The sequence below is a fragment of the Chanodichthys erythropterus genome, chromosome 13 (genome assembly GCF_024489055.1).
Source record: "Chanodichthys erythropterus isolate Z2021 chromosome 13, ASM2448905v1, whole genome shotgun sequence".
In the NCBI taxonomy this organism is placed as follows: domain Eukaryota; kingdom Metazoa; phylum Chordata; class Actinopteri; order Cypriniformes; family Xenocyprididae; genus Chanodichthys; species Chanodichthys erythropterus.
Window position 1 is genome coordinate 18014272 of NC_090233.1, and position 26282 is coordinate 18040553.

The following is a 26282-nucleotide window of genomic DNA, read 5'->3' on the forward strand; positions in this document are numbered from 1 at the left end:
CTACGCAATATCGCGTTCATAATCGCAGATGAATCGCCTTCGATTATGAACACGATATTGCGTAGCTTGTCCGCGAACTACGGCTCTGTATATTAAGTGCCGCTCCATTTGAAAGCAGGTGATGGACATTTACCGCTAATCACAGAACCGGCTTTACTGATGAGACACGCATGACAATCGCATGCGATTAATCGTGCAGCCCTAATTGAATCTCTTCACAAAACTTGAATTAAACAGCTTGATTCATATGGATTCATTTTACGACAGCTTTATGACCTTTTTTCACCTGGACAATATAGACAATCTCATGCGATTAATCGTGCAGCCCTAGATTAAATCACTGTATATTATGAACAGATTTAATTTAGCCTTTAATTTACATCTAAGCAATGATCGACACATACATAGAGCACATCACATACGGTAAACACGGAAGCTCAAATGTGTGTGTGTCATGCACAAGAATCAATGAGATTTGTTCCAGAGTGATAGAACATATGTGATGTGCTCTATGTATGTGTTTTTATATGTAATGGATTATATGTATGGATTCATTTTATGATGCCTTTATGAGCTTATGGATCTTGTAAGTTTTTGTTACCCAGACTTTCAAAGAAGGGGCAAAAACCTCTCAGGTGTCATTAAAAATATCTTTATTTGTGTTTGAAAGATTAAGTATGATTAAGTGAAGTATGACAGAATTGATATTTTTGGGTGTAGAATCCCTTTAAGTATTTGTTAATCAATGGCCACGTTTTATTCATTTGTTCCCTCGTTTTAGTTTAATTGTGGCCATATTTGATTAATTTATTTTTAGGCAAATCTTTGCTACATTGTATTAATTTGTTCTTAATTTAGTGTTTAATTTAAATCGTAAATCGTGGCCATAATTTAACTAAAATGAGAAAGCAAATTGGTACAAAGAGGCCACCATTTACCTAAAAAGAGGGAACGAATGAATAAGTCATGGGAACAAAATCTTAAAGGATTAGTTCACTTTAAAATGAAAATTACCCCAAGATTTACTCACCCTCAAGCCATCCTAGGTGACTATGACTTTTTCTTCTTTCCGATTAACACAATCGGAGTTATAATAAGAAATATCCTGATGCATTTAACTTTATAATGGCAGTGAACGGGATCAACGAGTATGAAGCTGAAGAAAGTGCATCCATCCAAAGCAAAACGTACTCCACACAGCTCCAGGGGGGGTAATAAAGGCCTTCTGAAGCAAAGCAATGCATTTGTGTCAGAAAAATAACCATATTTATAAAATAAAAATATTTAGCTTCTGCCAGACTGTCTTCCGTATTCAACTTAGGAAGAAAGCTTTTTTCAGAAGTTGAATTCAGAAGGTGTAGGACATAACGTAGGCGCTTTGAACTGCAAGAGGCATTACACTTCGTAACTTGAATACGGAAGGTGGTCTGGCGGAAGCTATATATTTTATTATAACTTGTTAAATATGGATATTTTTCTTAAACAAATGCATCGCTTCGCTTCAGAAGGCCTTTATTAACCCCCTGGAGCCGTTTGGAGTACGTTTTGCTTTGGATGGATGCACTTTCTTGATCTTCATACTCATCGGTCCTGTTCACTGCATTATAAAACTTGGATGTTTCAGGATATTTATTAATATAATTTTGATTATGTTCATCAGAAAGAAGAGAGTCATAGACGCCTAGGATGGCTTGAGGGTGAGTAAAGCCTGGAGTAATTTTCATTTTAAAGTGAACTAATCCTTTAATTTGTGTTAAAAATAACTTTCTTTTTTCCTCATGTCAAGTGCGCGGCTCTGTAGCAAAGACAAGAAAAGGAAAGAAAACAACACAAAAAATCCTCCCCCCCAAAAAAATTCTGTCATTTACTCACCGTTGTGTCATACTAATTGCAATTTTATTATGTCTCATAAAAAGTGTTACTTGACACAAAACTCTTACTGTGCTCTTTATGTGTAGATGGGAGGCAAGCAACTGGAGTGAGTGTTCTCGGACCTGTGGAGAAGGTTTCCAGTTTCGCCTTGTGCGGTGCTGGAAGATGCTGGCTCCCGGCCTAGACAGCTCAGTGTACAGTGACCTCTGTACAGAGGCACAGCTAGAGCGCCCCCCAGAGCGTCGGGCATGTAAAAGCCCTACTTGTGGCCCTCAGTGGGAAGTAGCTGAGTGGTCTGAGGTAGGTTAAGAGCTCTTTTACATAATCCTCCATTATAGCCTCCATACATTGTAAATAAATGAATAAATAAATTATTAATCAGTATTTTTGTCTTGGCCAGTAAAAATTCCTAAAAATCATTTAAACAAGATCAATTTATATGAGTAGCAAACTGAAAACTGAAATGTTTGGACAATGTCAGTGTTATCAAACTAGAATACTTGTTTGTTTTGCAGTGCCCAGCTAAATGTGGTCTCAAGAGTCTGGTTACTCGAGAGGTCAGATGCTCAGATGAGAATCATGCATGTGATGAGACAACTCGCCCAGTGTCTACCAAAAACTGCACCGGCCCTCCATGTGAGCGCCAGTGGACAGTGTCTGAGTGGGGACCGGTGAGACACTCTCAAGAATTGAAATGCACACTCATTATGTTTGACAGTTTAAAAAATATTTAACACTGTATTTTAATCAAGCACATTGATGAATCAGATTGTGATGCCACATTTCCGCCATTATTAACATTGTAAATCTAGCAAAGTGTTTTATATTTTCATTTAAAAAATTATGTACACTTATAACACTATACTTTGTGTTTTATTACCTTGGCATCAAACTACTGTAGTGTTTCTAATACAGTGACAACAAATTTGACATCTTTCTACGGAAGAGGATTAGGGCCAAGCAATAATAAAAAATTAAAACCATCTCGAGACTAAAGTTGTTAAATTTCAAGAAAAAACGTGTTAAATTTCGAGAAAAAAGTGGAAATAAAATGTTGAGAATAAACTCATTAAATTACGAGAAAAATTTCATTAAATTTCGAGAAAAAAGTCGAGATAAAATGTTGAGAATAAAGTCATTAAATTATGAGAAAAAGTTGTTAAATTACCAGAACAAATTTGTTTAAATGATGAGAAAAAACTCATTAAATTTCGATAAAAAAGTTGAGATAAAAATGTTGAGAATAAAGTCATAATTTAATGAGTTTATTCTCAACTTTTTATCTCGACTTTTTTCTCGAAATTTAACGACATTTTTCTCATAATTAACGAATTTGTTCTCGTAATTGAACGACTTTTTTCTCGAGATGGTTTTATTTTTTTATTATTGCTTGGCCATAATCCTCTTCCGTATCTTTCCCTTTTCTGACCATCTCTCAATATTTTTTTCCTACTTTGGAAGGTCGTAGAAATGAAATGACAGAAATGTTATTTTTGTGTGAACTATCCCTTTAAATGTGATTTTATTGGATGTGATTGCAAGACATATTTCATATTTTCATATTTCATTTTTACTCAGTGTTCAGGCATCTGTGGGCATGGAAAAACCGTTCGGCATGTGTACTGCAAAACACCAGAGGGACGAGTGGTACCTGAGTCTCAATGCTCACCTGAAAACAAACCTTTGGCCATTCACCCCTGTGGAGACAATGAATGCCCTCCACATTGGCTGGCTCAAGACTGGGAGAGGGTGAGGATTATGCTTTAACTGTGGAAAAAAAAACCCAATGTTTTAATCTTTCTCCGGTAATCATTGTCTTCTGGCTCCCAGTGCAACACAACATGTGGGCGCGGTGTGAAGAGAAGGACAGTGCTGTGTGCCGGAATCACAGGTGGAAAGGTTCAGATCCATGATGATGAGGAATGTGACAGCAGTAAGCAACCAGTAGATGAGGACACCTGCTTTGAAAGGCCTTGCTTCAAGTGGTACACAACACCATGGTCTGAGGTGAAACATTGAAAAGTGTATTCAATTTATGATGGCAGATTGAAAAACTATCAAATATAACTAGTATCAGATTGATAGAAAGAACAGCTGGCCATGTAGGCATTTACACTAAACTAAGTGAGTTACTCAACACTGCGTCACAATGCTGACGGTAAGGGAACACTTCTGCGTGATTGCGTCTGAGGTACGTGTGAATTGTGAAATCACTCCAATCTCATTGGCGAAACATCATCAGCTTCTGTGCCTTCAGTAATTTCTCCATGTTATTCTGTCTCCTTCTAACTGAAAAGACACCTGCAAGCTATCTCTCCTAGGAGTCTGTATCACCCCTTTAGGTCCTGACAATCCCCACCAAGTCCTGTAGAAAGACATCCTCCTTAGTGGGCAAAGATTACGTGATGGCGGGTCAGGCTGGAGCATGTCTGCACACAATGGCGATACTGCATACCAGGCTAAACCTGCTTAGGGATCAAAAGATTTCAAGAGGCAAAGAAACAGGTGGCGGCGTTTCAAAAGCTATCCCTCGCCGGACCCAGGTCCTGGGGTCTGCTGCTAAGGAGCCCAGTACGAGCTCCTCTCCCAGGCAACAACAGAAGCAGAGTGTCATTTCTCAAGCCCACCCTCAGCGAGACTGAGAGCGAATCTGAGAGCTGCGTTCACACCAAACGCGAATAGAGCGACAAATTCGCGTCTACCGTGTCTAGTTTGCCGCTTGAACATTTTGAATGCATTCGTGCGTCTAGAGCGAAATAGACAAGCGTTTGAAGCGAAATTGACGCGCGTCCGAGGCGAAATCCGCTTCTTGTGGGAGGGGCAAGTGCTAGGCGGTTGTCTGTTTGCAAGATGGCTGATGTTGATCGTGCGTTCATCGAGAGAGCTACCGCTTTGTATTTGCTCTGGAGAGCAGAACAGCGGCGTAGGGGTCAGCGTCGCGGGAAGGCCGCGGGTCGATAAACGTGTACGTGACTCAAAAGTGAAATGTGTATTTACAACTTGCCAGGTAGCCCAATCTCCTCACCGACACTCTTCCAAGCGAAGCGACACTATTCCTGTCTGAAGTATGAACTTGTGTCATAAATCTCTGGGTGACTGCTCACTGATAATATCAGTCATTCCTCCATTTTGAATGAGTGACTCCGGACGGGCCTGCCGCCACAGCAGCAAGCAGGCTCCTGATTGGTTAGCGCGGCGCAAATTTACGCCAAAGTTCAAATTTTTCAACTCGGTGGCAGACGCGTAAATGCACAAAAAGCACCATTCGCGCGAAACTCTCGATTCGCGTCATTCGCGCAAACTAGACGGCAAATTTGCGTCTTCCGCTCTGCGCTAAACACCTCATTCGCGCCGCGAGACCTCCAGACGCGCGTAAATGCATCTTTACATTGACTTAACATTGAAATCATTCACGCCAGACGCTCTATTCGCGTTTGGTGTGAAAACAGCATAAGGTTTTGTTGTCAGGTGTTTTCCTCCAGGAAGTGTGTGATGTGGCAGGCTAGTCGTCTCAGCATTTATCAGATTCTAAAGTCTGGATTTGGATTCCATGCCAGGATCTCAGGTGTTTATGTCCTAAGCTTGTGCTCCCCATGATTTACACTGGGACAGGCATTTGTCACTATGACGTAGTGGGTATGAACATTTCCATAGCATCAACATTCTGACGCAGCGTTGATTTCCCTCATAACCAAGGGAATGTCTTGGTTACGACTGTAAGTCTGGTTCCCTGATAAAAACATGAGACACTACATCGCCTTCCATACTTCGGGCATGCCTTTGACTACTTTTTTCAGCTAAACAGAAGCTGACGATGTTTGCTCAGGGTATCATTTATAGCTTCCGTGGTACGCCGTCATGCATCATGGGATGATGTTTTGCCAATCAGATTGAAGTGATTCCACACTGGCTTCGGATGCACTCACGCAGAAACATTCCCAAACATTCTAACGCGGCATCTTTCTTAGGGAACCAGGGTTACAGTACTAACCAAGATGTTAACTAGGTTTTAAAAGACTCTACTTTTAAAACCTATACTTTATCAAGTCTCTCTTCTCCAGTGAAGGCTCCCAACTTCGAGTCTAATACACTGTTCTTTTCTCTTGCTTGTACTCAACTGTTTCTCAGTGCACCAAGACTTGTGGTGTTGGTGTGAGAATGAGAGATGTGAAGTGTTACCAGGGAAGAGATCTTGTTCGTGGATGTGACCCTTTGACCAAACCTGTTAACAAACAGACCTGTGCACTCCAACCCTGTCCCACCGAACCTCCAGGTATGCAAAACAGTTCATGCTAAATTTCACATTGTTCTAAAACTTGATGCTGATATTTTTCCAGTTAAATATTAATGTATATTAAATATGGGGTCAAAGTTGACAGTAAAGACGATTAAAAAAGATTTCTATTTCAAATAATTTCTTTCTATTTATCAAAGAATCCTGAAAAAATGCATCACAGTTTCCACAAAATATTAAGCAGCAACTGTTTTCAACTTTGATGATAAGAAGAAATAGAATGATTTCTGAAGGATCATGTGACACTGAAGACTGGAGTAATGATGCTGAAAATTCAGCTTTGCCATCACAGGAATAAATTACATTTTTTAAATATATTAAAATACAATATATAAATATAGCTGCAAGCAGCAATTACGGGGCCAAGCACAAAAACGACACAAGAAGCCAGCCAACATGGCTGGCAGCATCAGACCAACAGCAGCAGTTAGCAATTAGAAAAAAAAGTTATTAGCATTTTTGTCAATTTTGTTATAACTTTTGACCACAAGGTGGTGCTGGTCCGAACCTTCTCAGGCTCTTTTAGGGCATTGTCCTGATGACCCATACCAAATTTATGAATTTTGGTCAAACCCATCAGAAGTTATAAGCAAAAATAGCCATTTTTCTTATCTCCGCACCAGTAGGTGGCGCTGCGCCGAAACACTGCATGATGCCTCAGGTCATACTTGTGATGACAGGTACCAAGGTTGGTCTAAATACGATAAAGCAGTGCAGAGATACAGCTACAAGAGTGTGTTTTACAACATGCCTCAAATTCATTGCTCCGGTATACGAAAACGGTTTAACGTATCGACTTGAAATCCATAACTTTTTGTCGGCATGGTCTGTAGATGATACAGTTCAATTTTGGTGAAAATCAGAGCAATGGTGTAGGAGGAGTTCGAAAAAGTAGGTTTTTAAAGTGAAACAATATGGCGGACAGGAAGTTCAGCCGACTATAGCAAATTTGATATATATGTTCTCAACATGACCCAAGGAATCAACTGAGACCAGTTTCATTACAATTGGTGAATACAGTCAAAAGTTATTAGCATTTTTGTAAATTTCATAATCACTTTTGACCACAAGGTGGCACTGGTCCGAAACTTCTCAGGCTCCTTCAGGGCATTATTCTGATGACCTATACCGAGTTTCGTAACGATACTTGAATGCGTTCATAAAATACAGCACTTTAGCACAAAATTCAAAATGGACGACGGCCAAAATGGTTGAAATGGGAAAATTGGATATCATTCGACTCGGCATGATTCCCCGAATCCAACGAGACCAAAGTTATGATTTTTGGACAAACCCATATGAAGTTATAAGCAAAAAAATCCATTTTTCATATCTCCACTCCAGTAGGTGGCGCTGCGCCGAAACACTGTATGATGCCTCAGGTCATGATTGTGATTACACGTACCAAGTTTGGTCTGAATATGATAAAGCATTGCAGAGATACAATTTCAAGAGTAGTTTTTGCATCATGCCTCAAATTCGTTGCTCTGGTATACGAAAACGTTTTGACTTATCGACTTGAAATCCATAACTTTTTGTCGGCATGGTCTGACGATGACACGGTTCAATTTTGGTGAAAATCTGAGCAACGGTCTAGGAGGAGTTCGAAAAAGTAGGTTTTTAAAGAAAAACAATATGGCGGACAGGAAGTTTAGCTGACTATGGCAAATTTGATATCTTTGTTCTCAGCATGACCCAAGGAATGTACTGAGACCAGTTTCATTACAATTGGTGAATACAGTCAAAAGTTATTAGCATTTTTGTAAATTTTGTTATAACTTTTGACCACAAGGTGGCGCTGTGCCGAAACTTCTCAGGCTCCTTCAGGGCATTGTGCTGATGACCCATACCAAGTTTTGTAAAGATACGTTAATGCGTTCGTAAAATACAGCATTTTAGCACAAAATTCAAAATGGCCGACGGCCAAAATGGCCGACGGCCAAAATGGCCGAATTGGGAAAATTGGATATCATTCGACTCGGCATGATTCCCCGAATCCAACGAGACCAAATTTATGATTTTTGGACAAACCCATCAGAAGTTATAAGCAAAAATACCCATTTTTCATATCTCCGCACCAGTAGGTGGCGCTGCGCCGAAACACTGCATGGTACCTCAGGTCATGCTTGTGATGACATGTACCAAGTTTGGTCTGAATACGATAAAGCGTTGCGGAGATACAGCCTTACTTCTGTTTTCGCAAGCACTACGTACAATTCGTTCGTTAGTTTTTCGAAAACGGTTTGAGGAATCAACTTGAATTCCATAACTTTTTGTCAGCATGGTCTGAAGATGATCTGATTCAATTTTCATGAAAATCGGAGTAACGGCCTTCGATTCGTCTTGAGCCAAGGAATAAGAGGAAAAAAGAATTGTGTTTCTAGCCCTTATGGTTCAAAAGTTACTAACATAAACATAAGTGCAACTTTGGACAGCTGGTGGCGCTAGAGGGATTGAGTTAGAGACTCCAAATTTGCTATGGACAAAGGTCAGACTGTCCTCTGACTGTGTGCCAAATTTCACAACTTTCCCGCAAGCGGTTCTATGGGCTGCCATAGACTTCAAGAGCGGAAGAAGAAGAAGAAGAAGAAGAAGAATAATAATAAAAAAAAAAAGAACGCCAACAATAACAATAGGTGCCTCCGCACCTTCGGTGCTTGGCCCCTAATTAAATATATATAAAATGTTCAATTGGTGTCATATGTCACTAGTGTGCCATTTTTTTGTTCCTCGTTATTGCAATTCATTATATTTATAATGTTATGTAGGTTTGAAATGACATGAAAGTGATAAATGAGGATAGATTTTTAATTTGGGGGTGAACTAATCCTTAAATATGCACTTAAATAATAGCCAAAACATTTTAATAGCCAAAAATGTGCTATAGGTCCAAAGAAATCATAAATAACATGCATTGTAACTACTTTATTGCTTCTCCAGATGAAAACTGCCAGGATCGTCCCACCACCAACTGCTCGCTGGCTCTGAAGGTGAATTTGTGCAGTCACTGGTATTACAGCAAGGCCTGTTGCCATTCTTGCCGTAATCTTCGAGCTTCCTAGCTACTCTCCAGCGCTCAGGTTTTCATCTCTTCATGCCATCTGCATTGTGCTTGTTTTAGGATTGCAGCAAGGGAACTTAGACTCAGTATTTGGGTATAGCTTAAGCTAGCTCCATAAAAACTTCATTACTGCCAGTATTACAAAATGATACCTACTTTATGACAATGTCCTGTGTTTGTGGGATACAGTAAGGAAATATTAAATTATTTGATTAATGTTCAGAGGATTATATTGCATGTCATAAAAGTATTTATTATTTGTCAGGTTTTATTGGACATTTATTTTCTGGCAGTGGCAGAGGTCGATACTGAATGTTACCTCTGGCTAAAGATGGCTGATTTAGTACTGTACATCCAAACACAGGCTGACCCTCAAGCCACTGCTGGCTCCTACGCTCTACTGTCTACTTTTATCCAGTTTAACTATTGCTAGACCTAGGCTTATGTTAATTTATTGGTTACAGCAGTAGTTTTATTGGGTTCTCTCATATGTATGTATCCGATTAATTCATTTTTGTATCATTTGATTTGAATTGACAAAGGATTTAACAGAACTTGATATAGCCAAGTCATTTTATCCTTGTCATTGAGTGAGTCCTGACACTTGAACGTGCTATAGTTGAAAATGTATCTGATTCATATATTGTTTCATTAAGACACAATAAACCTCATATATTGTATACTACCTTACCTCAAGTACAAAAGACAATCAAATTTGACTTTCTTATAGAAAAACAGTTGTGTACTTCTCCGAATATTAAATAATAAATATTATACTCCAAGGAAATGCTGTGTTTTTTGTTATTTTTTATATAGGTTTTACAATAATAGAATTATTTATAGAATAATTTACATTAATAAGATGTAAATGAGTGCTATTTTAGTATTATTGATATACCATTATAGTTTTTGTTTATACTTTGAATTATATTTTATTTTTATATTTTCTGTTTCTGTTTTAATTTTGTAATTTTGTTGTGTTTTTGTCATTTTTACTTTTAAAATACATCTTTAGTTGTATTAAGTTTAAGTTTTTAGTTTCAGTTTATTTAGTTTCGGTTATTTTAGTACTTCAGCTTAAACTATATATATATATATATATATATATATATATATATATATATATATATATATATATATATATATATATATATATATATATATATATATATATATATATATATATATATATATATATATATATAATTTCAGTTAATGTTTATTTTTAAAATCATTACTTTATTTTTATTTCGAGTAATGATTTTTGTTTTAAGTATGGTTTTAGTTTTAATTATCAAAAATAACCTTGGTGTAAAAACTAAGTTCATTAAGAATACAAAACATTTCAGCAATTTTTGGGAGTGAAAAACAGTAGTAATTCAGTAAAATTCATCTGCAAAAATCCCAACATACATAACACAAACACACACACACTTTGTCTCATTTAATGTTTTTAATTGACCAAAGTATGGATAGACCCTTTTTTCTGCACAAGAACTGATGCCACCTGCTGGCCAACAATGTGCAGTTAAATATGTTCATCACATCATGAGAGCTCAAAACCTGCTCATCAAACCCTCACACAATGTTAATATTAACAAATCTTGCATTTATTAACAAATAAAAAGTTAAAAGACAATAACAGATCATTTTTCTGGTGATCAAAATCAATGCAGAGCGAGTGGCACTAAAGATGAGAATGCAGACAATTATAAAGTCAGTCAATTAAATGTATTACACAAACAGACACATATTCACAATCCTACATGTAAAACTATGACAGCAGGTGATATCATCATTTCACAACTTAAATATACTGTACATCCTCACCATTTTTAGTTTTATCATACCAAATCACACCAACCTAATATATCTTTTAATCGTCTATTTCATTACAGCAGTAAATATCTGTGAGAGACAAATAATGTGAAACAATATCAAAGATATGAAAATTTTACTCTCCAGTTCTCATGCCAATAAAAAGCCCTATTAGTTACATATGAAGAGTGAACGTATGAATAATATAGCAAATGCTTCTATTACACAGTCTAAGAAAAGTCTGTAAAATAGGACACAATGTACTGTGTTAATAGGAGTTAATAAATAATACATTTACATAAATCAGTATTTATTTTTCACAGGTGTTTTACCCACATTTGAAATAATGCATCGCATTGTATTGTGTTTTACACTCTTAGAAAAAAAAGGTTCAGTGGGGTTCTATATAGAACACTAGGGTTCTTGACTCAATGTTATAGAATCCTTTATACCAAAAAGGTTCTCGCCAAACAGAACCCTTTAAGGTTCTATATAGAACCTTTTCTTATAGCGGTTAAAGGGATAGTTCACCCAAAAATGAAAATTTGATGTTTATCTGCTTATCCCCAGGGCATCCAAGATGTAGGTGACTTTGTTTCTTTAGTAGAACACAAATGATGATTTTTAACTCCAATCGTTGCAGTCTGTCAGTCGTATAATGCATGTCAATGGTAACAAAATCTATGAGAGTAAAAAAACATGCACAGACAAATCCAAATTAAACCCTGCGGCTCGTGACGACACATTGATGTCCTAAGATACGAAACTATCAGTTTGAGTGAGAAAGTGAACAGTATTTATATCATTTTTTACCTCTAATAGTTTAAACATGGTGCCTCTAGTAAAACAGTTGTTAAACAAATGGAAGTAAACCACAAAAAAAACATGGTTTTATTACAAAACTTCATTTTATTTTGTTACTTTTCGTAAAGGCAGCTTTACAAATAAAAAGGACACATACAAAGATCTTGTTCACATACCTCAGTTGGATTTGGAAAAACCATAGGCACAGCTGATGGTTTAAGTTGTACTTGATCCTCTCCTGGGTATGTAAAATCATCAGGGTGATCGCTGCAGACCCTCAACAACTTTAGTATGTTAATGGGATGTGTTGATATCCAGCCGAAAAGCAATCAACCATAACTTCAGGCGAGCAGGCTCAGAAGTTGGGAAAGCACCAGTCCCGAATGTAAGAATGTAATCTTTTAGTTTTAAGTCGGTTTGAACAATCCGGATAAGCACAAGTAAGTACCATTTTGATTAGCCGTTGTACCTACAATGTTTGTGCACTGTGTAAACAATGAGTGACGTATACGCATGAGAGATCACTTCCTTGTGTAAACTATGCCAAAGTACACACCTCACGCACCGGATGCTGTGCGTGCGCTCAAGGCAGTTGGACATAGTGGTGTATCAGAGGTAAAAAATTATATAAATACTGTTCGGTTTTTCACACAAATCGATTGTTTCGTGTCTTAGGACATCAATGTGTCGTCACGAGCCGCAGGGTTTAATTTGGATTTGTCTGTGCATGTTTTTTTACTCTCATAGATTTTGTTCCCATTGACATGCATTATACGACTGACAGACTGCAGCGGTTGCAGTTAAAAATCATCATTTGTGTTCTACTGAAGAAACAAAGTCACCTACATCTTGGATGCCCTGGGGGTAAGCAGATAAACATCAAATTTTCATTTTTGGGTGAACTATCCCTTTAAAGGAAATGTCAGTAAACTTAGATAATCTCCTTGCGGATAATTGCCTTTTCTGTTTCCCTACGGATTTTTTTTCTTACAGTGCACATGACTATCCTGATCGATCAATCAATCAATCAATCAAAAGTAGATATTTTGGAATTAATGTAATAAAATGAATAAAATGGAGCACTAGGTACAGAAAGCATCATTACAAATGTGAATCACACAATATTTCAGGTGAATACGAGGTGCTACACATCCGTGCTGACGCTGTGATGAGTCAGCACTTCCTGCATGGTGACGGAGCGGATGAGGTTGAGTTTGTGGAAGCTGGGCGTATCCATTGGCAGGTCTAATTCCTCCTGCTGCAGAGTCCTGTAGCTGATCCTGCCACCTCCATTGCGCAGCCCCTCCTGTGGGCTCATGTACAGCGGCAGATAGCCCGAGCAGGAGGGGCAGAAAGTGTACGAGCGGGGCGGCCTGTAGGGCATGCGTGGGGTGTACTGAGGATAGCTGACTGGTCCATTGGGCTCAAAAGGCTCTGCAGTCATTAGCAGCTGATTGGAGGACGCGTATTCGGGGAAATGTTGAAGACTCAGTGGACTCTCGGGTGGACTCGGTTGGCGTGGTGGACTTGGCGATGCCTTGGCAACGTCAGCCTCCTCCTCCCCCTCCTCCGACTCTTCTCTTTTACAGCAGTAATACTAATGGGCAGAGTGAGACGTCACACTCAGTATGTAAGAGAAGAGGGCGGTACTTATGAGACAAGCAGTAGAGGAGGATTACCTGCAGCCTACAGTAACACAAAACTGTGACAATAGTTAGCAAGATGACTGCAGCTAAAATTCCACCTGTGATGACCACTGTGCCGGCTGTCATTCGAAATCCTCTCCATCAACAAACTGGGCATGCCATAAAGACAAAAAACAGAGACACAAAGAAAATTGATGTTTGGATGCAAAGACTGACAGATATATACAGTACATACGTAAGCTACTGGACATGTTTATACAGGATTAGTGGTCAACTGATATATATATATATATATATATTTTTTTTTTTTTATGGCGAAAAATACACTACCTTTCCAATTTTTTTGGGATGATGTGATTTTAAAAAAGAAAAGAAAATAATACCTTTATTTAGCAAAAGATTTCTAATTGAAATACTATTCTTTTCATCTGGAAAAAAATGTATCACGGTTTCCTCAAAAATATTAAGCAGCACAACTGATTTCATCATTGAGTATAGTAAGAAATGCTTATTGAGTTATATTAGAATGATTTCTGAAGGATCATTTCAATTAAGACTCAAGTAATGTCTGCTGAAAATATAGCTTTGCCATCACAGGGATTCATTATATTTTAAAATATATTAAAATAGAAAACATTTATTTGAAATTGTAATAATAATTCACAATATTGCTGTTTTACTTTATTTTTGATCAAATAAAAGAGAACTCAAAATTTCAGAAATATTTTAAAGATCTCTCTCTCTCTCTCTCTCTCTCTCTCTCTATATATCTATATATATATACATACATATATATATATATATATATATATATATATATATATATATATATATATATACATACATACATATATATATATATATATATATATATATATATATATATATATATATATATATATTAACATTATTTAAACAGAAAAAAAATCTCACAGTCTCACAGTAGTCAAATATTAGCACATATTGGTCTATACTACTCATGAATCTATTGCATACTCTCAATTAAATCATTTGTTAAAATTACATGTACATCTGATGCCTATTTCATGCTCTTTGATTATGAATTCAGTAATTATGGAAAATAATAAAAACACATGCTACAGCAGTGTAATAAAAAACTGATCGATGATGCATTAAATGATTTTAAAAAAAAATAGCACATTTGCACAATTTCAACAATATGTCTAAGGAATGACAGCATGTAACAGACGAAAGACATTTACAAAGCTCAGGTTATTTAGTCATAATTAGAACACAAATTAGTCAGTAGTCAGTGTTGTTTACCTTTACAAATAATCCTGTCACTGTCTATGTGAAATGCAAATGAAGGTGCAACTAGACGCAAGTGAATCAGAAAGGGCCCCTCAATAAGACTTTTAGATTTCATGGCATATTTGGACTCACCTCAGGCCAGAGACTCATTCAAGCCCAAATAAACTAGTCACCCATTTGCACAAATCACATGGCAAAGCTTTATATAACCAAATCTAAAGGTCATCATCAGTTAACAGCCAACAACAAACGATGTCTAAGGTGATTTAGGAATATTTAACTTTACTATAACATTAACGCGAAGGGTCTGACAACAAATAAAGCTGTATGAATTTTGCTCAACAACAATATATATCAATATTCAGAATTAACAGAAGAAATATAGTGACAACTTTATCCAAAGTAAAATAATGTATAAACTCAATTCATTTATCATTTTAAAGTAGCCCATTAAATGTGAACTAAATTCCATTTCCTGTAAATAAATAATCTTTTGATTTTCTTATCGATACTGTGAGAATAATCATACAAGCGACCCTTAATGAGCATATTATTAACATAGGCTACTAATTATTTCATTTTTAAAATATAAATGTCTTTTAAATAGAACTTAAACTGCATTAACTCAGAAGATGTATTGTATACTCACATTATGGTATCTACAGAACATATGGCACTTGTCCAACGCATCCGGCGAATTTACCCACAAACTACCCACAAAATCGCTTTTACGAGGTCACATCTCCAGACGGAATTACCATTCTATAATAAATAGATCAGACAAAAAGATCACTGAACATAGTGGATGACTTTATGAGCACTGAGAGCTGTGAGGAGAAGAGCGTCCGCTTGAGTCACGTCCCACATCTCAGTGTGTGTCAACCTCTCCCCACTGATCACACGATCATTCACTCATAGGCTATAGTTGAAGTCAAGTCCGCGTTTTCACTGATATTGACTAAATCCATATTTAAAGTACGTATTTTGTAGGCCAATCAGGTAAATATCGCTACTTTCAAATATGAATTTGGACTTTAATCTAACAGCGGCAGACTGGTTTGAGAATAAGGCTATTAGTGGTCTAAAGATCTGTACTACTTTTGAGATTTATAGTATAGGCCTGTTGTTTTATTCTGATGCCTGCTTAAGATATGTTCTGCTGGTTTCGAAAGAGAATGTGTAGTATGGCATCTCATAAGATCTAAGTGTTATTCTTGTGATTCTAGCAAAATGCTCCTCAAGTTGTCTTCCAGATGCAAAGTGTGAAACATGTAGATGACACTTTATTAATTTTTCATTAATATTTTTAAGTTGCAAGTGACCTAATTATTTGTTAAAATGTACTTGTACTTCCTCTTTCTTTCTGTCAAACACACACTCACACTCTCAAACATTCACTGACTTTTAGTCCCACTTTAAACTCTTTCCTGCCGCTGACTTTCCTCCTGTTGGACCACTTTGAGTGCTGCTAAGAGGAGATAGTTGGAGAGTGAAGAAAACCATATTTTAGTATATGAATTATTCAGCCTTCAAATATTAAAGGAGGCTGAGATTCCAGTGTATTGTACGGACACGGTCATGATAAATTCATAAGTAAAGATGCAGTGTATAAGGCAAGGTTATTTTTCTCTTTTCCCTCTCTTCTTTTTCCTCTGTCAAAAGCTGCTCTCAGAATTCCCACTGGAGCATCCGCGCCTTTCCATCCACTGGAATATTTGGAGTGAAAGGTTGGACAAAACTGATTGCAGGAATATAAGTTTGTATAGACACATGTATTTAAAGACACGGAAATTATATTGTTGCATGATGACAAATCTACGGTGGCCCAGTAGTGCACAACACAACGAAATAAAGCCACAACACAACGAAATAAAGCCACAACACAATGAAATAAAGCCACAACACAATGAAATAAAGCCACAACACAATGAAATAAAGCCACAACACAACGGAAACAAGCCACAACACAACGAAATAAAGCCACAACACAATGGAAACAAGCCACAACACAACGAAATAAAGCCACAACACAATGAAATTGTTACAGATCCCTTGTTCTCCTAGACTCCATTTCCCAAGATCCTCCTGTTCTCCACACCTGCACTCACTTCCCTCGTCATCTCCCCATCATCACGGATCACCTGCACCTGGACTCTATTGTTAGCACTCCCTTTATATGACACTCACTCCCTTCACTCCTTGTCCGTTCTGTATGTTGTTTACCGTGTATGTTGGCGTTCCTTACCTTTGTTACATTAAAAGCAGTATATTATTGTGGAAATCCGCATCTGCCTCATCTCTCTACCAGTACACGTAACAGAAGAACGGACCCATTATGCTGGATTTCCACAGAATAATGGAGACTTCCACTGGCTCCCTGGCTCCTGCTCCTCCTACGCCTCTCTCTCATCTGTCAGCCGGCGATCGCCTCATCGGGCTTCTTCAGGTTGGTCGTTCACTGGAGAGGTATGTGGAGGAGTTCGTTGAGCTGGCTTATCTGTCTGACTGGTCCGATGCTAATTTAATCGCCCTGTTTTTGGACGGTCTGGATGACAACACTCTCCGTCTCCATGAACCTGATTATCGTCTCTCCTTAAGCGAAACTATCAATTTTATTTTGTTTTTGAATAATTCCCAATTCTATGTGGATGAGTGTTGGTCTTCAGTCCGTCCAGAAACACGGTCAGCCGGGCCAGTTAGTCAGTCTCCGTATTCCTCCGCTTACCCCTCCAGTGAACGTCCTTCCTGCCCCACGCTGGGCCCACACTCTCCTGCTGGGTCCGGAAAGCGGAGGAGGAGGAAAAGACCTGCCGCTGAACCCTTTCCAGCCTTCACTGAGCCCGCTCCAGTATCTCCAGAGCCCGCTCCAGTATCTCCAGAGCCCGCTCCAGTATCTCCAGAGCCCGCTCCAGTATCTCCAGAGCCCGCTCCAGTATCTCCAGAGCCCGCTCCAGTATCTCCAGAGCCCGCTCCAGTATCTCCAGAGCCCGCTCCCGTCCCTACGGGGATTCTAATTGTGTTTGAGGGCATGGATTGGCCCTCTGCTCCAGTCTCCGCCGCCGAGCAAAGTTCTCCAGTCTCCGCCGCCGAGCAAAGTTCTCCAGTCTCCGCCGCCGAGCAAAGTTCTCCAGTCTCCGCCGCCGAGCAAAGTTCTCCAGTCTCCGCCGCCGAGCAAAGTTCTCCAGTCTCCGCCGCCTACGAGCCCTCAGCTCCAGCCGCCGCCGCCGAGCCAGCCGCTCCAGCCGCCGCCGCCGAGCCAGCCGCTCCAGCCGCCGCCGCCGAGCCAACTTCTCCAGCCGCCGCCGCCGAGCCAGACGCTCCAGCCGCCGCCGCCGAGCCAGCCGCTCCAGCCGCCGCCGCCGAGCCAGCCGCTCCAGCCGCCGCCGCCGCCGCCGAGCCAGCCGCTCCAGCCGCCGCCACCGAACCAACTGCTCCTATGAACTGTGTTTTTGAACTCTCCAGCCCAAAGACTGTTTCCCCTCCCTGCCTCCCTCTCCCGCCTCCGTCCATATGTCTCAGCACTGTACCTCCACCTCAAGCCCCTTCGCCCAGATCTCCACCTCGGACCTCTGGGCGATTACCTACACCCTGGCTCCAACCTCCCTCGTCTCCACCATGGCCCATCAGTCCACTAGTCTCACCAGTCTCCATCCTGCCCCCGTTCACACCTTGTTCCTTCGTCAGCCTGCCCTCACTTCTGGACTGCACTCCTCCGTCTCTGCTCCGTCCCTCCGTCCCTCAGTTCCAGTTGGCCTCCTCACTCTCCCCGGTGTTCACTTTGTTGTATGTCGTCTGCCTTCTACTGCGGCTTTCTGGAGCCCCGGCTGCGCTTCGGTCGGCGGAGCCGTGGATTCCGCCATCTCCCGCCGGTCCTTCAGCGCCGCCTGGGCTCGACGGCTTCAAGGTTTCGGCTCCTGACCCTCCATGGCTGCCTTCGGCCCCTGACCCTCCATGGCTGCCTTCGGCCCCTGACCCTCCATGGCTGCCTTCGGCCCCTGACCCTCCATGGCTGCCTTCGGCCCCTGACCCTCCATGGCTGCCTTCGGCCCCTGACCCGCCATGGCGTTTGAGCCCGCCCTGGAGACCTCCACTCCAGTCTGCTCTTCCCCCTGCTCCGGCTTGAGGTCTCCAGGGCGCCCACCCCCCTCCCGGTTGTTACATCTACGGCGCGAGGACGCGCCTACCGGGAGGGGGAGGTACTGTTACAGATCCCTTGTTCTCCTAGACTCCATTTCCCAAGATCCTCCTGTTCTCCACACCTGCACTCACTTCCCTCGTCATCTCCCCATCATCACGGATCACCTGCACCTGGACTCTATTGTTAGCACTCCCTTTATATGACACTCACTCCCTTCACTCCTTGTCCGTTCTGTATGTTGTTTACCGTGTATGTTGGCGTTCCTTACCTTTGTTACATTAAAAGCAGTATATTATTGTGGAAATCCGCATCTGCCTCATCTCTCTACCAGTACACGTAACAGAAATAAAGCCACAACACAATGAAATAAAGCCACAACACAACGGAAACAAGCCACAACACAACGAAATAAAGCCACAACACAATGGAAACAAGCCACAACACAACGAAATAAAGCCACAACACAACGAAATAAAGCCACAACACAACGAAATAAAGCCACAACACAATGAAATAAAGCCACAACACAACAGAAACAAGCCACAACACAACGAAATAAAGCCACAACACAATGGAAACAAGCCACAACACAACGAAATAAAGCAACAACACAACGAAATAAAGCCACAACACAACGAAATAAAGCCACAACACAACTAAATAAAGCCACAACACAACGAAATAAAGCCACAACACAACGGAAACAAGCCACAACACAACGAAATAAAGCCACAACACAACGGAAACAAGCCACAACACAACGAAATAAAGCCACAACACAACGAAATAAAGCCACAACACAACGAAATAAAGCCACAACACAACGGAAACAAGCCACAACACAACGAAATAAAGCCACAACACAACGGAAACAAGCCACAACACAACGAAATAAAGCCACAACACAACGAAATAAAGCCACAACACAACGGAATAAAGCCACAACACAACGAAATAAAGCCACAACACAACGGAAACAAGCCACAACACAATGAAATAAAGCCGCAACACAACAGAATAAAGCCACAACACAACGAAATAAAGCCACAACACAATGAAATAAAGCCACAACACAACGAAATAAAGCCACAACACAACGGAATAAAGCCACAACACAACGAAATAAAGCCACAACACAATGGAAACAAGCCACAACACAACGAAATAAAGCCACAACACAACGAAATAAAGCCACAACACAACGGAAACAAGCCACAACACAACGAAATAAAGCCGCAACACAACAGAATAAAGCCACAACACAACGAAATAAAGCCACAACACAACGAAATAAAGCCACAACACAACGGAATAAAGCCACAACACAACGAAATAAAGCCACAACACAATGGAAACAAGCCACAACACAACGAAATAAAGCCACAACACAACGAAATAAAGCCACAACACAACGAAATAAAGCCACAACACAACGGAAACAAGCCACAACACCACGAAATAAAGCCACAACACAACGGAAACAAGCCACAACACAACGGAAACAAGCCACAACACAACGAAATAAAGCCACAACACAACGGAAACAAGCCACAACACAACGAAATAAAGCCACAACACAACGAAATAAAGCCACAACACAATGGAATAAAGCCACAACACAATGAAATAAAGCTACAACACAACAGAATAAAGCCACAACACAACGAAATAAAGCCACAACACAATGAAATAAAGCCACAACACAACGAAATAAAGCCACAACACAACGGAAACAAGCCACAACACAACGAAATAAAGCCACAACACAACAAAATAAAGCCACAACACAATGGAAACAAGCCACAACACAACGGAAACAAGCCACAACACAACGAAATAAAGCCACAACAAAACGAAATCGAGCCACAACACAACGGAAATGCTCCCGACCACTTGGGGGCTCTCAGAGCTCGGTAATATCAGTATTCCTTGCCACTGTTCCATAAAGTTGACAGTCTTACAAAGATATCAACACCATGATTAGTTTTAAGTATGTAAACATTGTATATCGACATGAAATATTAATTAAAAATCAACTACGTGCACAATAGCTTCATATTTATACTTGTGAATGATTTGACGCGATACAGCGCATGATGAAGGGAACATCCACCAATTCCACCAAGTGGTTAAAACATATAATTTGTATTCATTACAATGACTTGTCTTACCAACAGGAACTAACAAGCTTTGGAATTTGAACATGTCTGTCTGGGGGAAGCTAGATATTTTACTTCATAACTTGTTAAATATGGATTTTTTTTTTTTTTTTTTTTTACATAAACACATCACATCACTTCAGAAGGACTTTTAATATTTTATTTAGTCACTTTCTCAGTCTCAATGCTATCAAATGCTTGTTCTTCAATACATGACAAGTTGATTTAATTAACTGTAGTCATATGAGCCAGAGGGAGGCTCATATGGCTACAGTTAAATAAATCAGCCTGTCATACTGACCAAACAGCTCAGAGGAACACACAGTCAGAATGTGACTCAACGTACATGAAATGTGGAAAGATGCAGTAAGATAATGATGCTGTTGAAAAATTTATTTTCTCTATAGGTTTGTCAAGGGCTTCATATAGGAAACCAGTGGTAGTTAATACATTTCAGTCATGTAAACAAAGACAGTGAAGATAATATATTATGTATTTAGATTCTGTCATGTTCATAACAGCTGTGTGATTGTGAGTATGTGGCATTTTTCTAATTCTTGACATTATTTTCATTGTCATTAATAAAATGCTGACATCCTCTTTGAGATGGAAAAAGGAGAAAAAACATTGTAAGGATCTGTGTTTGATGACTGAAACATTTCATTAAATCATTTCATGCTTACTGAGCTTCAGGACATCCTTAAGGAAAAAAAGACAGCAAGAGAATTTTGAAACATGATGTGCTTTCTTGGAAAAACTGAGTAATGTCATTTGCTCTGGCAGCTGAGCAAATTCTGTGGGACGGGGATTATGCGGTCCACTCATTTTGACTGCCCCACAAGAACACAAATGGACAGAGAAAGGTATTTTTGCAGCTTCACTATGCAAATGTGTTAGAAGACAAAGTGTATGTATATTTGATGAGGAACAAGGCAGGCATGTCACTTTTCTGTGTGCGAGACAGAGCTTGAAGTGCACTGAAGAAGAAGAAGCGACCTCCGGCCACACTGAAAGTAATATGCCATGTCTGCAGACAGACAGTTTTTAGAGTTAAGATTAAATCTGTTTAGAATTGCAAAATTATTACATTATGATTTAAATCTTGAGCCTAATCAGAATCTTAGGGCAACCCAGTTGATACTGTGGGGCTGTAATAAATGGTAAGGTGTTCAATTATTTAGCACTGATTAAAGCCCATACAGAAAGGCCATTTAACTTCCGTCCTGGGCAGCCACGGTCCTGCAGAGTTTACTTTCATCCTGAATCATCCTTAAATCTACCTGTAACCCTGAAGACCTTAATTAACTTCAGATTTGAAGAGGGTTAAAGTTTAACTGAAGTGAAATTTAATTTATGGTTAAAAAAACCTGACAGTGGTAGTTGCAAAAATTTGACTGTAAACATACGCTTATGTTTCAGGCATTACAGCATGTCATTTGGTCCCTTTATATTATACACTTTATGTTTTTCATAATCTTGCATTGTTCTCTGTAAAAAAAAAAAAATCCTCATAAAATTTTACGGTAAAAAAACGGCAGCCGTGGTTGCCAGAACTTTACCGTAAAAAAACCCTAGCAACATTTTAGGTTTTATGGTACAGCACTTAGGTTATGTTACAGTAGTTTACAGTAGTACAGTAATTTAAAAAATGCAATAAACATTAATTTAACAACATTAGATGTAACATAAAACCCTAATGCACATAACTGATTAGAAAAAACTAAGAAAAACTATAAGAAAAAGAGTTACAGTATTTCAACAAAAATACATCAAATGTGAAGTGTCGCAGGAAATTGTGGGAATGTCAATTTATGGTTTTTCACTTTAAATTATACAATGATTTATTTTTCCACTTCCAAAAACTGTAAATTGAATGGCATTTTACTGTAAAATTACATGAATGTACCATTAGATCTATTACAGTTCACCGTATATAGTATGGAAACTTTCTGTAATCCAATAAACTATTTTTCACCATAGCATTTTTACAGTCTTTTACCATTAAAATCACGGTCATTTTTACCATAAGATAAAGTAAATTACAGGTAATCAATTTACATTTTACTGTAGCATTTTTGCATCAGTTTTTTTTTTTTTTTTGTTAAAATTTTCTAATATTTTTAGTGTAACACTCATATATCTTAACAACCAGATAACAATTCCCTGGAAACCACTGAACACCCAGGCAAGGTGGTGATTTCTGTGAAATTGTCCTGTCCCAAAAAAAGGCAAAAAGCACAAAAAATATAAATTATTTAATATAATTTTAGATTTTAAAAAATACATAATGTTCTTTGATTTATCCGCCCATAAACGTAACTTTTAAGTCTTCTAGGAGACTAGAAACAGGTGCATTAGCCCATAGTACCTATAGCAGTGATACTGAGTTGTTCAGAAAGGAGAAGAGAGGAAAGAGGGTGATACTGAGCACACCTTTACCATTATTCCACATGAGGGACAATTTACTGAAGCATTTCATATCTGTAAGGAGCGTAAGAGCAATCTTTTATTTATCGCTTCTGAAATGCAGCAGGTATAGAATCATTTGCTGAAAAAGCACTCATGGCTTTCTGTCAACCACAGTACTTCAAAGATCTGTTAACGCTCAGTATGTCAGGAGCAGTTTCTGTAAATGACATCCTGATTCAGATACTGTTAGCCTAGACCCATACCATTATTATTATATCTAATGTCAGATTAAATATTGACATCGCTCTTTGGTCAGTTTGAGTGTGGTTTAGTCACATCAAGTGGTCAAGTTAAGGATAAAAGAGGACTGAACTTAATGCTTCTTTAACTGAGCTCTGTCTTCTTGGGAAACTGGGTTACAGGCTCCAGTATTTCTCTTTCTCTCTTCTGATTCGTGGACTCTTTATTCCCAGTGGTTTTTATGAGGCTTTCAAGCACCCAAAAGGACACAAAAGCACCATAAAAATAGTTCATATGACTCATGCCCTTCTTCTGCCATGATAGTTTTGTGTGAGGAACCACAATTTAAGTTATTCACTGAAAATCTTCAGTTCTAGCTATCCTTGATACAGTTATGAAAGTTCATGACAGAAGTACTTACGTCTGATTCATGAACAAAACATTCTTTTGAGTCGGCTCTTTTCAATGAATTGTTTAGTCTGAAAACAGTGACCACTACATTATCCAGCTTTTATGTTTCACAGAATAAGTCAGAAGGGTTTTGAAGAACATGAAGTAAGTAATGACAGAATAGCAAAGCTTTCCCACACCTCTGCTAAACAATTGATAGGTAGGCTATTGTGCAGTTTTATTCCATGATTTATGTCATTAATTAAATGTTAACATTTATCTTACTTCATTTCAAGGAGTACAGCAGTGAAAAGCACTTTACAAGCACCTTTTGAAACCTTGTGTTGTGCATGTAGCATAGCATAAAGCATAATAATACAAGACCTATGTAAAATAAAGAAGATCAAGCAGTATAGTCTTTGCTTACTTTAAACCACACAGCATACTGTTACGGTTTCTTCTAAGCAAAAGACTCAGTTGAGAGTTCACATTTGAGTTCAGAATTGAATGTTCATTTCTCTACCATACCCAGCATCTTCACCTCCAAGATCATCTGAGACCAGCCACCCGGACAGCTGCTGCATAATTGGTTTGCATAACCAAAGAATTTCTGCACAAACTGTCAGAAACTGTCACAAGGAAGCTCATCTGCATGCTCGTCTTCCTCATCAGGGTCTCGACCTGACTGCAGTTTGTCATGGTAACTGACTTGAGTGGGCAAATGCTCACATTCGATGGCGTCTGGCACTTTGGAGAGGTGTTCACTTCACAGACGAATCCCGGTTTTCACTGTACAGGGCAGATGGCAGACAGCGTGTATGGCGTTGTGTGGGTGAGCGGTTTGCTGATGTCAACATTGTGGATCGAGTGGCCCATGGTGGCGGTGGGCAGGACAATGAACACAGGTGAATTTTATTGATGACATTTTGAATGCACAGAGATACTGTGACGAGATCCTGAGTCCCATTGTTGTGCCATTCATCCACGACCATCACCTCATGTTGCAGCATGATAATGCATGGCCCCATGTTGCAAGGATCTGTACACAATTCCTGGAAGCTGAAAACATTTCTTGCATATTCTTGTATTGCCAGCACACTCACATGTCACCGGACATGTCACCCATTGAGCATGGTTGTTTTGTGATGCTCTGGATCGACATATATGACAGCGTGTTCCAGTTCCTGCCAATATCCAGCAACTTCGCACAGCCATTGAAGAGGAGTGGACCAACATTCCACAGGCCACAATCAACAACCTGATCAACTCTATGAGAAGGAGATGTGTTGCACTGCGTGAGGCAAATGGTGGTCACACCGGATACTGACTGGTTTTCGGACCCCCCGGACCCCCCCCCCCGGATCCCCCAATACAGTAAAACTGCACATTTTAGAGTGGCCTTTTATTGTGGCCAGCCTAAGGCTCACCTGTGCAATAGTCATGCTGTCTAATCAGCATCTTGATATGCCACACCTGTGAGGTGGATGGACAATATTTGAGAGAAATAGGCCTTTTGTGTACATAGAAAAAGTCTTAGATCTTTGAGTTCAGCTCATGAAAAATGGGGGCAAAAACAAAAGTGTTGCATTTATAATTTTGTTCAGTGTATGTGCAGATAAGTTTTTTTTTTTTTTTTTTTATAATTTAACACTGTGTTTGCATATTTGATATTGTGGCTTTATATATGGTCACTTGCATGTGTCATCATATTATTAACATTTTACCAAAATAAAGCTTAAATGGAGTTACAAAGTTATACTAGCGACTGTCGAAGACTTGCACGTTTTGTCCATCAGAATGGCCACATTTGAGGCAGTAGGCAGTATTAGAATGGCCACATTTGAGGCAGTAGGCAGTATTAGAATGGCCACATTTGAGGCAGTAGGCAGTATTAGAATGGCCACATTTGAGGCAGTAGGCAGTATTAGAATGGCCACATTTGAGGCAGTAGTGTTTATCTGAGGCAGTAATGTATTAGGTTTTCATCAACTTACAGGTTATAAAGTTTATTGTAGCTATGTGGGCACTCAGGTTTTTCAATCTTTTGAACAAAATCTCTTAAGATGAAGTGTTGTGCACAGGCTATGTAGACAGTATTGGCTATGGCTCAATGACGAATGCTAGACTAATATGGAATTAGATTTGTGCCAAATGTTTTGAATGTAACGCCTCTCAACGA

At 39.3% G+C, this 26282-nt stretch overlaps 2 protein-coding genes and 1 long non-coding RNA gene across 3 annotated transcripts in view; 2 read left to right on the top strand and 1 right to left on the bottom strand.

The window, feature by feature from the left end:
* Window positions 1–9228, top strand: part of adamtsl2 (ADAMTS-like 2) — a 31920-nt gene extending 22692 nt beyond the window's left edge. Inside the window, 6 exon segments of the mRNA XM_067407886.1 lie at window positions 1959–2172; window positions 2388–2543; window positions 3451–3621; window positions 3703–3879; window positions 6001–6145; window positions 9107–9228. Of these exon segments, the coding sequence (XP_067263987.1) occupies window positions 1959–2172; window positions 2388–2543; window positions 3451–3621; window positions 3703–3879; window positions 6001–6145; window positions 9107–9228 (985 nt within the window).
* Window positions 9229–12303: 3075 nt separating this feature from the next.
* Window positions 12304–13104, top strand: LOC137034866 (uncharacterized). Its single transcript, XR_010896999.1, has 3 exons — window positions 12304–12464; window positions 12597–12713; window positions 12980–13104. It is a non-coding gene; the product is annotated as an uncharacterized lncRNA (long non-coding RNA).
* LOC137034865 (protein FAM163B) lies at window positions 12994–15550 on the bottom strand. The gene is made up of 3 exons (XM_067408086.1): window positions 15417–15550; window positions 13529–13644; window positions 12994–13446 (listed from the first exon to the last, which is right to left on the bottom strand). The coding sequence occupies exons 2-3, from the start codon at window positions 13619–13621 to the stop codon at window positions 12994–12996; spliced, it is 546 nt and encodes a 181-aa protein (XP_067264187.1). The 5' UTR covers window positions 13622–13644; window positions 15417–15550.
* Between the last annotated feature and the right edge of the window lie 10732 nt (window positions 15551–26282).

Excerpts from the sequence above, each read along its gene's own strand:
- LOC137034865 (XM_067408086.1), bottom strand. The coding sequence starts at position 13,621 with ATGACAGCCGGCACAGTGGTCATCACAGGTGGAATTTTAGCTGCAGTC. Across the intron at positions 13,447-13,528 it reads TGTGTTACTGTAGGCTGCAG|TATTACTGCTGTAAAAGAGA; the intron begins GTAATCCTCCTC and ends TCTGCCCATTAG.